The sequence below is a fragment of the Vipera berus genome (assembly GCF_964194415.1).
Source record: "Vipera berus genome assembly, chromosome: 5".
In the NCBI taxonomy this organism is placed as follows: domain Eukaryota; kingdom Metazoa; phylum Chordata; class Lepidosauria; order Squamata; family Viperidae; genus Vipera; species Vipera berus.
In genome coordinates, this window is record NC_138207.1 from 24,302,311 (window position 1) to 24,315,735 (window position 13,425).

The 13,425-nt window shown below is 41.3% G+C and overlaps 1 protein-coding gene across 1 annotated transcript; it reads left to right on the plus strand.

The window, feature by feature from the left end:
- The first annotated feature begins 2,542 nt into the window (after positions 1 to 2,542).
- Positions 2,543 to 10,767, plus strand: SSR3 (signal sequence receptor subunit 3). The gene is made up of 5 exons (XM_081329009.1): positions 2,543 to 2,803; positions 5,011 to 5,137; positions 6,792 to 6,890; positions 7,754 to 7,885; positions 9,913 to 10,767. The coding sequence occupies exons 1-5, from the start codon at positions 2,662 to 2,664 to the stop codon at positions 9,977 to 9,979; spliced, it is 567 nt and encodes a 188-aa protein (XP_081185135.1). The 5' UTR covers positions 2,543 to 2,661; the 3' UTR covers positions 9,980 to 10,767.
- Positions 10,768 to 13,425: the final 2,658 nt, after the last annotated feature.

Genomic DNA, 13,425 nt, shown 5'->3' on the forward strand with positions numbered 1-13,425 from the left:
AAACAGGTATCAGGGCCCCTGTGGTACTCTCAGGACGCAGGCTCATGCACACAGCCATGGCTTTAGAGCAGGGGTCTTCAAACTTGGCCCTTTTATGACTTGTGGACTTCAACTCCCAGAATTCCTCAGCCAGGCATGCTGGCTGAGGAATTCTGGGAGTCGAAGTCCACAAGTCATGAAAGGGCCAAGTTTGAAGACCCCTGCTTTAGAGCCTTACAGAAGGCTAACAAGGTGGGGGCCATCCTGAGCTCTGTTGGAAGGGCAAGAGTTATCGCTTAGAAGCCATGCCTCCTTGGTCCCCATGGGCATGCCTTCTCCAAGGATATCCTGGAATGCCAGCAGACATTCCTTGGCTGACAGGACCTGCAGCATCCTCAATCTACAAAACCGAATAGAATGGGTAGAAACTTGGGAGAAGATAGTCATTTAAATAACCTGGTCTCAAGTCATATGGGGCTTTAAAGATGCCAACCAGCACCAGTTGTGAGACTTCTCTCACAACTTAGGGTTACAGCGAGGATGCCACATGAAATGTTCCTACAAGATAAATGGTAGCAGTGAGAACTACCAAGCTGCTACCCCAAATCAGGAGGCACAGTCAGATATGAAAAAAAACAAGAGGATTTCTGGGACAGGAGGTCTGACATCTCCAGCTGATGGGTTCAACTCTTCCACTGCAGCTTCAACTGGACAAAGAAAATGTATCTCTTGTGTGAATTTTCCTAAGGCTAGCACTCTCTCTGCCCCTTCCTTCCACCACATCTCAAAAAGTCTTTTTCCTTAGTTTTTGTAGGGTTAAGCAGGGCTTTTTTCTCATAGAACGCCCAGAACGGACTTCCGGCACCTTTTTTGGATGGAACCTTGTAGGGTAGGCAAGGCAGGTTGTATGACATGTGTGAGTTCCGGCACCTTTTTCTTTTACAAAAAAAGCACTGGGGTTAAGAATAAGGTGGGGTCGGGGTTGGGATTTGGGTTAAGGTTAGGGTTTTTCCAAATAACATTCTCAATATTTAGCAAACAGCGTAATGTCTGGGTTTATGTATTTAACAAACAATAACAAGGTTAGGGTTAATAAAATCTGTACAAAAAATATCCTTTTTCCTTCAGTCCTCCCTACTAAAAGCTGGAGTTTTAACTGAAATTAGGTATCCTAAGGTTACCATTTTTGACTGACAGTAGTAAAACCCAATCTTCACTTACTAAATCAAGATTCTCTCTCTCTCTCTCTCTCTCTCTCTCTCTCACACACACACACACACACACACACACGTGACCCGCCCATAACTCCAATAATAACTTCTAATAACTCCTTTTAAACAAAACATCAAATGAGAGAACCATTTTCATGGAAAGGGAGAACTTCCTGACTGTACTCTTGCATTAGAGGCCAAAGACAACACTCTCCTTAATAGCTTTTAAAAATACTGTGTATATGAAGGGCACCATTGACACAATTTTTTAAAAAGTATTCGGATAATAAGCTATGACCTGGATGCCTAGGAATCTCCATAGACATATTCAGATAAGCAAATTACTCGACACCAACGTACCTCACACAGCTTTGTACTGTGCTTTTGGGGAGAAATAGGAGAAGGGAGTTTTTGTGTGAGCCACATTGAACTCCTGAAAGGAGAGGAGGAAGATATAATTACAATAAATAAATAATTTCTTGGAAGTGCGCTTGTTCTGGGGCGGGGGAAGTCTTTTATTGCCAATTCCCCTCCCGCCCGGTTCCAAAACCGAGCAACCGTTTTCAAACCTTTGGGCAGTACCTCTTCAGAAATACTTTCCTGAATCATCCCCTTCCTTCCCGCATCTCAGCGCCATTAGTAGAGCGGCCTTTTTCCCCAGGCAGGAGAGGCACAGAGGGGTTTTAGCTCTACAACCAAAGGACTCCAGAAGGCTGCAATCCTCTATGCCAGGGGTCGGCAACCTCGGCTCTTTTATGACTCGTGGACTTTTTATGACTTTTTATGACTCGTGGACTTTTATGACTCGTCCACGAGTCATAAAAGAGCCGAGGTTGCCGACCCCTGCTCTATGCTAAACAACCTGGGGGCGGGGGGGTAACGCAAGGACCACGGAAAACTCGCGGCTATTCCCACGTGGCAGTGGCGGCGACTCAGGTCGGGATTCGAACCGGCACCTTGCCACATCCGCGCCGCGCTTCCGCCTCCCTTCACAGGCCCCGCCCCACAACGGAATCCTAAGACACGTCAGCAAAGATCTGAGGATCCGGAAGTTTTATTAACTTGGCCAAAGGGGTTCTTCCATGTATCTCCATCCGTATTCTCCCGAGACAGAGGATTTTATATATATATATATATTTCTTGCTTTTTTCCATAACAAAAGCGGCACGTTTTAAGGAGGGGTGGTGGTGGTGGGGGGGAAGCCTATATATATATATATATATATATATATATATATATATATATATATATATATATATATATATATATATAAAAAGACTACAGAACTACCCGCCAACCAGGCGTGACCTCGGAAGTACTCTCCGGCGGGCGGCTGCCAACCGGAAGAAGCCCCGCCTCTTCGTTCTGTGCGGCGTGTCCGCTTGTTGGCAAGTACGGTGGCCGCGTGGGGGGTCAGCACCGTTCTGTCTTTGGGTTCGGTTTGGGAAGGAGAGCAGCGGCGGCGGCGGCGATGGCTCCCAAGGGCGGTAGCGGCGGGGCTCGGCAGCAGTCGGAAGAGGAGCTGCTCCTGCAAGATTTCAGCCGCAACCTTTCGGCCAAGTCCTCGGCGCTGTTCTTCGGCAACGCGTTCATTGTCTCGGCTATCCCGATATGTGAGTGGAGGGGAAAAACCAACGGCGCTGGGTCTTCCCCCCCCCCTTCCCTTTCCTCCCCCTTTCTTTCTTCCTGGTGAGGCTAGCCCAGGGGTCGGCAACCTCGGCTCTTTTATGACTCGTGGACTTCAACTCCCAGAATTCCTGAGCCAGCTGGCTCAGGAATTCTGGGAGTTGAAGTCCACGAGTCATAAAAGAGCCGAGGTTGCCGACCCCTGGGCTAGCCAGCCTCGCCTGCCAGCCGCCAACAAGCAGACGTTTGATGGGAGAAGTGATGCCTCTTGTGGGCGACCTGAAGACGACTGCACCCTGTGCCAGTTCTGCCTGTCCCACATCTGGGAAAGCCAGAAGAGCCTCGCCTGGGGGAAATCTTCCTTAGCACAGCTGGCCCCAAGTTGGTCTCTGCGGGTGTGAGAGCTCCAGCTCAACATTTCTAGGCAGAATGAACTGGGAGAAAAAGCCCTCCCCCCCCCCTCCAACGAAACGACTAAGGCAGGGGTAGGCAACCTCGGCTCTTTTATGACTCGTGGACTTCAACTCCCAGAATTCCTGAGCCAGCATAGCTGGCTCAGGAATTCTGGGAGTTGAAGTCCACGAGTCATAAAAGAGCTGAGGTTGCCGACCCCTGGACTAAGGGAAACTTGCACCTTTCTTGTTTTAGGTGCTTTCTGGCACCTCCTCCTCAGATATTAATAATGAAGGGTCAGAAAATTAGACTGCATTGGCTGGAAGATTGCTTTAGAATTTCAATCCTAGCACCTTTGCTTTAGAATTAAAGGTAGCCTAATACAGGGGTCCCTATCCCCCGGTCTGTAAACCGGTACTGGTCCGAGGCATGCCAGCAACTGGGCCGCCCAAACAAGCAAATCCCCATCTGCGAGATGCAGGCAGCGCGCAAAACCACGCACCCTCTGGGCCACGGAAAAACCTCTCCCCACGGAAACGGTCCCTGGTGCCCAAAAGGTTGGGGACCTCTGGGCTAGTGGAAATACTTTGTAGGATGTAGCGTTATCATCCTATCACAGTTAAGCCCAAAATTTCTGTTGAGTGAGACATTTGTTAAGTGAGTTTTCTTCCATTTTCACAACCTTTCTTGATGCAGTTGTTAAGTGAATCACTGCAGTTGATAAATTAGTAACCCAGTTGTTAAGTGAATCTGGCTCTCCCATTGACTTTGCGAAAGCTGATCACATGACCCTGCAACCATAACTGAACCAGTTGCCAAGCATCTGATTTTTGATCACGTGATCATGGGGATGCTGCAATGGTCATAACAGTGAAAAATGGTCATAAGTCACATTTTCCAGTGCCATTGTAACTTTGAACGGTCACTAAATGAACAGTTGTAAATCGAGGCCTACCTGTATTTAGAAGACAAAAATAGTGGCAAATGACTGCCAGGAAAACGGTGCTGAATTCTTAAGCTGAATTTAAGAATGCCTTTATCTTCCTTTGTGCATTGTTCATAAAGATATATTCAGGCAAATTGTGTGTTTTTACTTATTGGTGATGTTTTTACCAAGTCAGTCTGAAGTACTGGTTTTGGAGGTAGTGCAGGTAGCCCTCAACAACTGCAATTGTGACCAGAATTTTCTGTTGCTAAGCAAGGTGGTGGTTAAAGTGAGTTGTACCTGATTTTACAATATTTTCTTGCCGTAGTTGTTAAATGAATCACTGCATTTGTTAAATGAATTACATGGTGGTTAGGCAAATACAAGTTCCCCCATTGACTTTGCTCATCAGATGCTGGCTGGGATGGTTGTGCGTGGCGATCACATGCCTTTGGGATGCTGTAGCCATCATAAATGTATGCTGTTTGCCAAGTTCACGAATTTTGCTCACATAGTTGCCTGTTGCTTTTTTCAGTGCTGTTGTAACTAAACTATCGCTAAAAGAATGGTTTGTAAGTTGAGGACTACCTATAGGACTAACTGAAATTGTGTGAGATGGTATTTATTAAACAAACAAATCTTCATGACTAGTCCTTGCATTTATGACCTTCTCAGGTCCAAAAAGCAAAGGAACGCTGAAGTAAGATCATGAGGCAGATTTGTGGTTTTACTTAGCTTGATGACCAAGTTGCCAGTCCCAATTGTGGTTGCCAAACAAGGACTACTTATATCTGTTTTATTATAGCAAGTCAACCAAGATGTGTTGTGCAGGCTAATAATCAAATCATAACTATCTTTAAAACTTTTTTACCTTAGGGCTTTACTGGCGAATCTGGCACATGGACCTCTTTCAGTCTGCAGTCCTCTACACTGTAATGACCCTTGTCAGCACCTATTTGGTTGCTTTTGCTTACAAGAATGTGAAGTTTGTTCTTAAGCACAAGTAGGTAGTAAAACTGTTGCTATAAAAATGTACTAAACTGCAAAATATTCTTTCAGTTTTCCCTAGATGAATTATTAAAAACCATTTTTGAAAAAGAAAAAAGGACTAGAGGTGGCGTGATAGCAATGTTCCACTAACTAAAGAAGAGGTGAGGGGGGTGGGGTGTCAGACTATTCTCCAAAGCAGCAGAATGCAGGACAAGAAGCAATGGATGGAAACTAATCAAGGAGAGAAGCAATCTGGAACTAAGGAGAAATTTCCTGACAGAACAATTAATCAGTGGAACAACTTGCCTCCAGAAGTTGTAAATGCTCCAACACTGGAAGTTTTTAAGAAGAGATTGGATAGCCATTTGTCTGAAATGGTGTAGGGTTTCCTGCCTGAGCAGGGGGTTGGACTAGAAGATCTCCAAGGCCCCTTCCAACTCTTATTCTATTCTGTTCTATTCTGTTCTACTCATTTCAAATCACTATGGCATATTTAGTTATAATTATTTTGCCTTGCATTTGGAAAAGTTTCTAAAGCTGCCAATCACAGATTGCGCAGTTTTACAGTATTTAATTTTCCGTAAATATGTTTTGCATATTATTAATGCATTTCAATAGCAATCACAGTGTTTGATGTGCTTTCAAAACTGAAACTTGAATAACTGAAATATTTCATGTGATTGTCCCTAAGTAACAGAAATGAATATACCACTGATCAAATGTTTTTTTTAAATGAAGAATGAACATTTTCTATAGCTCTTACCTTAATATTTTCTCTTAAGGTTTCCTGGAAAATGCACATCACTAATAGTCAGCAAGAATAATTTCCTTCATTTTTAATTTTGTATTAAAATGCATCTACTTTTGATTTAAATATGTTTGATGGAACCCACTAAAGTTGAATGTTTCCAGCAATTGTTTACTATAAGTTTACATATGCTTTTGTTACTTTTTTTTTACGATCCCTGTCTGGATCTGTGTGGATCTGTGTGAAACAGAACCGATCGATTGATTGTTTTTTTAATGAATGCTGAGACTTTCACTTTAATATGACTTTGTGCCCATGGAATTTTATTTTGTTTTATTTTTATCCTGCCTTTATTATTTTTATAAATAACACAAGGCACCAAACATAGCTAATATTTCTTCAGCCTCCTATTTTCCCTACAACAACAACGCTATGAGGTGAACTGGGCTGAGAGAGGTTGACTAGACCAAAGTCACTTAGTTGGCATTCATGTCAAAGGCAGGACTAGAACTCACAGTCTCCCAGTTTCTAGACTCATACCTTAATCATTAGATCCAACTGACTCCCATGTTCATCATCATGTTCACCCATGGAGATCATTTTGTTGTTGTGCAGAGAAGGCCACAGGAAGTATTTTCAAAAGTGGTTTGGTCTCCAAGGACCATAGGGAAATGTCTAGTCACATGGTTATAACACGTTCTTTGGCCTAAGGAGGGGGAGGGGGGATGGAAACAGCTACCGTGGTAGGAAAAAAAGGATAGTGGATTATACCTTGAACTTTGGCCATATGGTCTGCGAATGATCATGGTTGCCTGGGATGGGCGCTGTAAGCGTCCAAACCCTGTAGTATGAAATTGATAATTACATTATTTGATTGCTTTAATAAAAAGGTGGGATGTCAATGCTTTCCTTTTTTTAGGGTGGCCCAGAAGCGGGAAGATGCTGTTTCCAAAGAAGTGACCCGCAAGCTTTCCGAAGCAGATAATAGGAAGATGTCACGAAAGGAGAAGGACGAGAGGTGATGTTCTGCCATTATCCAATCATACAATGTTACTCAGTAACTGGATTCCCTTACTCTCAAATAGAGTTCTACAGCTGGAGGTTTCGGGGGGGGGGGTCAACTTGCTGATTCTCACCATTTTGTAGCATACTTGATTTGGAGTTGCAAACTTTGTGCTTGCTAATTTGAGGCTCCTTATTGAAACAGTGGAAGTGAAGGGATGCCTGTTAAAATTAGGCATCTGTTAATGAATGGGCATTTTTAAACTGCAAAACACATGAGAAAACTGCTGATTTTTTTTTATGAAGCAGTAAGTATGGACTAATTCACTAACGGTCCCTTAAATCTGTTATTGTCTTAAAGGTGTTTCTTCGTAGTTTTTAATCTGGTATTTGTCATTCACCATTTTATATAATGTGCATTAGAAATGATTTTTAAAATATATTTTTAAAAAGGCTTAGTTTTCTTCATTTTTTTGTTATTCATTGACACTTCAAAAATTACTATCTTTCAAAAATAAGCTACAGATTATTTCATTTCTAAAAACTATTACATGCTTGTTTGAAAGATGGCCAGGGACTTTGTTGGCAAGAAACCAAATCCTCTTAAGACCTGATTTGAAAAATGGTCTCTGATGCTTGTCAACTTTCATCAGTCTGCTGGTGATAAACACAATGTAGTAGGAGAAATTGCATTTTTGTCATATTTGGAGAAATAGTTTTGTAGTAATCAGTTTTAGAATCTTGAAATCCACGGAAAAATCAATACAGTACATAATGAAAATATATTTTTTTAGAAATACTGCAAATGGGAAAAATGGTTTTGTCAGTGCCAAAGTGCTACTGTGTATATCAAAATAAACATTTTTTTTGCCTTTGCAGAATTTTGTGGAAGAAGAATGAAGTGGCAGACTATGAAGCAACAACTTTCTCTATCTTTTACAATAATACCCTTTTCCTCGTTCTGATAATTGTTGCTTCCTTTTTTCTGTTGAAGAACTTCAACCCCACCGTGTATCCTCTTTTAGCTTTTTAAGTTATTTGTAGAAATAAAGGGTTTCGAACTAGTAATATATATAATTCAGATATGGGAAGGAGTAAGTTGTAATTACCGTACTAAGATTCACTCTTATCAAAAAGGCAAAAGAAAAATCTCTGTAGGTCTCCAATGTGACCTACAGAGTCAGTCTCGCTGGCCAAAGCAATTTTTTCAGTTGTGTAGCTCTTTAAATTGTAAATAAGAAAAACACATGCAGAGAGCATTGAAGTATTACTTGGTTAGAATTAGAAGCATCACTTCTAATTCTCCCCATTACAGTTGTAAGTTGTTACCAAACTTATGATTTATTTATTTATTTGCAGCTTTTTTCTTTTTTTATAGCCAGCATCAATTAAGTGAAAAGAGGAATTGGAAGGAATGTTTACTGAAATCTACAAATGAACAGAATTGGCTTTGATAGTTATTACTCTAAACAGTATTCAAAATGATCCTGGTAGGTTAAAGCAATTGGCTAAAAGTAAAATAATGGAATTTAACGATATCAAGTACTAAATTCTTCAGCGAGGAGACTAAAATAAAAGGATAGGTATAGGAAGGGGTTCTTGGTTTGGTAGTAGTAGATGTGAAAGCATTAATCTAGAGCAGGGGTGTCAAACTCACAACGTGACGTGTCGTGACGTATTGTGACTTTTTTTCCAGTGCCAGCAATAGGGTGGGTGTGGTTTTGCTATGATGTATCTGGCCCGCGGGGCTGGCAGTTTGACACCCCTGGTCTAGAGAGTGATAATGGATTTCAGGTTAATATGGCTAAACAGTGTGATTTGGCTTCAAAAAGTCACCACTAGGTGAGATGGATGGCATACAAGTAAAACAAATTAATGTAGTGTAATGTAATGTTAAGCTACATCAGTAGGAATATAATTTCCCAGACACAAGAAGTAACCATTCCTTTCTTTTCGCTTTGGTTAAACTGCACCTTGGGTATTGTGAGTTCTGAATTTAAGGATTCATAATAGATCATTGAAAGTGATCAAGGAACTAGAATCTAAGCCCTATGAAGAAAGAGCAAGGGAACTGGGTGCCTTTAGCAAATGCAATGAGGAAAAAATGTAATTGTAGTCTTTAAATGAAAGGGAGCCACATAGAACTTGGATGGGATGCTCTACTGCAGGGGTGTCAAACTCAATTTCATTGAGGGCCGCATCAGCATTGTGGTTGCCCTCAGGGGGCCGGGTGGGTATGGCCAGGGTGGGCGTGGCCTACTGGGTGGTTGTGGCTAAAGTGCATATGGTCTACTGGGTGGGCGTGGCCAGCTCTACATCGTTCGCATCAAGGGTGCCTATGGGGGCCTGGGCAGGAGTGGGACAGATCTGAGGGTCTCTGGGCCAGGGCCAAGGCAGTGGGGGCCGTTCCCTCACTGTTTCCAGGATGGCTTCGCGGGCCACATGAAACCACTTTGTGGGCCGGATCTGGCCCCCGGGCCTTGTGTTTGACATGTCTGCTCTACTGGGTTCTCTTTACGTAACTTAAATTTCCTGATCAATTTACTATTGAATTCAAAACATTCTGTATTGAACCAGAGTTGGGAACATAGAACTTGGAGACGATGTCACATAGTCACTTAGAGGAAAGTGAAGTGCTGTTTTCTTCCAGTCTGCAATGCAGAATATTGAATAGTGGAGTCCTAGAATTAATTACCCCTAAGGGTGGTGGGCAGACTTTCATTGGAAGTTTTCAAGTATAGACTGGGCAACAAAATGTGTTCATTTTGATTCCTATGCCGGGCAGAAGATTGGATTCAATGACCTACATGGGTGATTTGATGAGGTGCCATCTCACTGCCAAAGGGAACTGTTGATTGTTCCCAAGTGCCTTGATTTTTTGCATTTGATATCAGATAGTAGTGTTCATATATTTATGTGTACTTGGGAGCTGTTTGTTGCACAGTTCTTTTGTAAGACATTTGCAGTAAGAAATCCTGGAATGAATACAGTATATATATATTTCATTTTACTAACATTTTCCTTGACTGCTTTTTCAGAAATTACATCCTCTCCATCAGTGTTTCATCTGGACTGATTGCTTTGTTATCTACAGGCTCAAAGTAGATAGAATTCGTTTGAGTACATGAATTCAACTCTGTCTTGCCCAGTCAGAAGAAGGTGGAAGTGCCATTTTCTGTACATTGGTCTTTTTCTTTTTTTTTGTAAAAGATGGGATGAGAATGGGGAGCAGTTTTGTTACAATACCATGAAGATGAGGCATTCTAATTTAGGCTTGCAATATTATTCAAAATATTTTTGACCATTTGGGTCAACATAGGAATCCGGTTGTATCATTTGAGAACTTCATCAGCTAGATCTGGAATTCTTGATTAGACGTTTTTTGTTACATTGTTATTAAAAAAAAAGCTTTGCTGAAAACAGTGTATGTGTAAATTTGTGATAAAGATAATTCTTGACTTAAATTCTGGTACTAGAATTTCCATTGCTAAGCAAGCCAGTTATTAAATGAGTTGTGCCCAATTTGACAACCTGGGCACTTTCTCCTCAAGGGCCCAGGCTTGGGCCTGCTTTATTTGACAACTGTGGCCCAGTCTCTAACTCTGCTTGTATGGTTTGAAAACTGATTATTTCTCAAATTTTGCTCCAAGCTGAATCTGCCTACTCAAGAGACACCAGAACGAACCCCCCCTCCCCATTTCTCAAAGAGGTGACTTTGAACTGTGCATTTTCTACCATAGCTACCTTCCTGTGAGTTATTTCAGGGTAAGTTATCTCAGAAATAAGATCTCCACCCTCACTTTTAACATTTTGAAACCTTGTTAAGATCTGGCTTTTTTGAGGTTCTATGTAGGGGGGATTGAAGAGTGAAAGAGATTGTATTGGGATGTGCAGTGGCAATGATTACTATTACTAAAAAATAAACATTTTATTGATATTTATCATTGATATTATATACATTGGCATTTGCAAGACACGATTCTACTGACTGAGGTAGCATGAAAATATATTAAATCTTCAGACTTGTAGAAATTGCTAAAAATAATAGTTTGCTAGAGGCATAAGGCTGTTTGCCATGTATCTGAACATTAAGGTAAAGGTAAAGGTTCCCCCGCACATGCGTGCTAGTCGTTTCTGACTCTAGGGGCCGGTGCTCATCTCTGTTTCAAGGCCGAAGAGCCAGCGCTTGTCCGAGGACATCTCCGTGGTCATGTGGCCGGCATGACTAGACGCCAAAGGCACACGGAACGCTGTTACCGTAGTGGTCCCTATTTTTCTACTTGCATTTTTACATGCTTTCGAACTGCTAGGATGGCAGAAGCTGGGACGAGTAACAGGCGCTCACTCTGTTACATGGCACTCGGGATTCGACCCGCCAAACTGCCGACCATCTGATTGACAAGCTCAGCGTCCTAACCCAGTGAGCCACCGCGTCCCTTATCTGAACATTACATATGTGCAATATTCGAATCCAAAGTGGGCATCATTTCTGTTCCTCCTCAAAGAAGGCATATATTTTTCTGAGTTTGTACAATAGCAATACAGGCTTGAGGTAAAGAAGAGTTCAGATGGTAACACATGGCAGAAGTTGCCTATGCTGGGTGCAAAGCATCTTTGCCTGCTTCAGTCCAATACAACACAAATCAAATTTGTATTAAGTTACCTCAAGTACCAGTGAATACATTTCTTATTATAAAGAAACACATAAGCATCCTGTGGCTCTTGGAGGAATAGTTTGGCTTTATTTTGCAACATACACTTTCTTAGCCCAGTTATGGCAGTGGTTAGAATGCAGTATTGCAGACTAATTCTGCCCACAGCCTGAAGTTTGATCCTGATGGGCTCAACATGGATTCAGCCTTCCATTCTTCCAAGGTTGGTAAAATGAGGACCCAGATTGTTGGAGGCAATATGCTAACATTGTAAACCACCCAGAGAGTGCTGTAAAGCATTATGGGGCCAGCTTATAAATCTAAGTGCTATTGCTATTGCTGGATGGGGGAAAAAAATAAAACTAAAAACAGCATTGAAACCGCACTTAATCCTTAGAATGTTTCTTTTCCTGCTCAAAAATCAATAGATCCAGTCATATATTTGGGGCACAAAATGCCTTTATTGTGTCCAAGCTAAAGTAGAAAGCAATTCCTAGTATACAGCAATTGAATTCATTTACATAGAATACTGAAGGAAATAGAAACATTAAAAAGGGTGTATTTATTTAAAATCCCAGGAGGTTGCTTTGTTCACAGGATTGCCATATGAAATTTCAAACAAGAGGAACATGCTGGATGTAGAGATAGTGTCTTAGAAACCTCAGAATAATATATGCAGGTGTTCCTTACCCCAATTCAGACAAGCATCATGGAAGTGTCTTTTCAGGAGCTTGATACATCTTGGTTAAAGAACATCATTAGAGCTTACTGTTTCCACTGAAGTGAACAGACAATGCTGTTCTAAGTTGGAAAGAGATGTGATAAATTACTGACATCTGGGCCACACAAGTGTATTGGATAAATGTGCAAAACCATATAATTTTATACAAAGGGGAACTGGAAGCCTTTGATTTCCATGAACGTGGTCTGGAGTACACAGATCACTAGTCTAAATTAAGAGCCCCATTGCAAAAAGAAATATGCCAATTTCTATGGTAGGAAACCTAAAATAAGATTAATAATGTTCAATAGCAGGAAATAGGGAATACGTAATGCATAGTTGATACTCGACATTTTAAAGCACTGGAGTAGTTTAAGTCTTAATCATAAAATGCACCCCTATAAATATTTAGCAAGATTTTAGATCTTTTAAATTATTTTAAAAATGCACAGGGTTGCACCATCAGAACCTATAATAACCTGATATTGCACAGAATAGAAAAATGTTACTTTCTAGTCAAAGGCAAACCCTAAGAAACCCCTTAAGTGCATGGCACTTATTCTGTTAGAATAAGGATTCTTTGCTATCAATGTAGACTATCATAACCTATGGGAAAACTGCCTTTTTCTGGGATGTAATGCGCAGGAAATGAAAATACCTGGTAGAGTTCATTCTGCATGGTGTTAAAAGGACAGATCCAAGTATCTATAGCCAACAAAAGCAAAATACAGAAGAAGAAAAAATACGAGTATGGTTAAGAGCTTGAAATTACACAGTATCGAAGCCTGAACAATAGTTGCCTTCCTTAAAGTACCAGCTAATTTTGGACTTAAAAGCTTAACCAGATTGATAAGAGTCCTTGAATGAAGGACTAGATGGGAATCTAAGGTGTGGCCAGAGACTTTATACCATTTGTTTCCTTCAATTGCCAAGAAAATTGCATGGTTTTGTCCATTTGAAGTATCTTTCATGGAAACCTCTAAATAAAGCCTGGCAAGTGTGGCAGAACAGAGACACTTGATGCACATGGATACCCATGGCTTTTTTTGTACAGATTCTTACCATATGGTGTCCTCATTTCTGTTTGCTTTTGTTGGCTTTTAGCCACATGGCTGCAACAGAATAATTCTGTGCAAATAAAAATACAGCCTTTTAATATGCAACAACAAATGCACGCA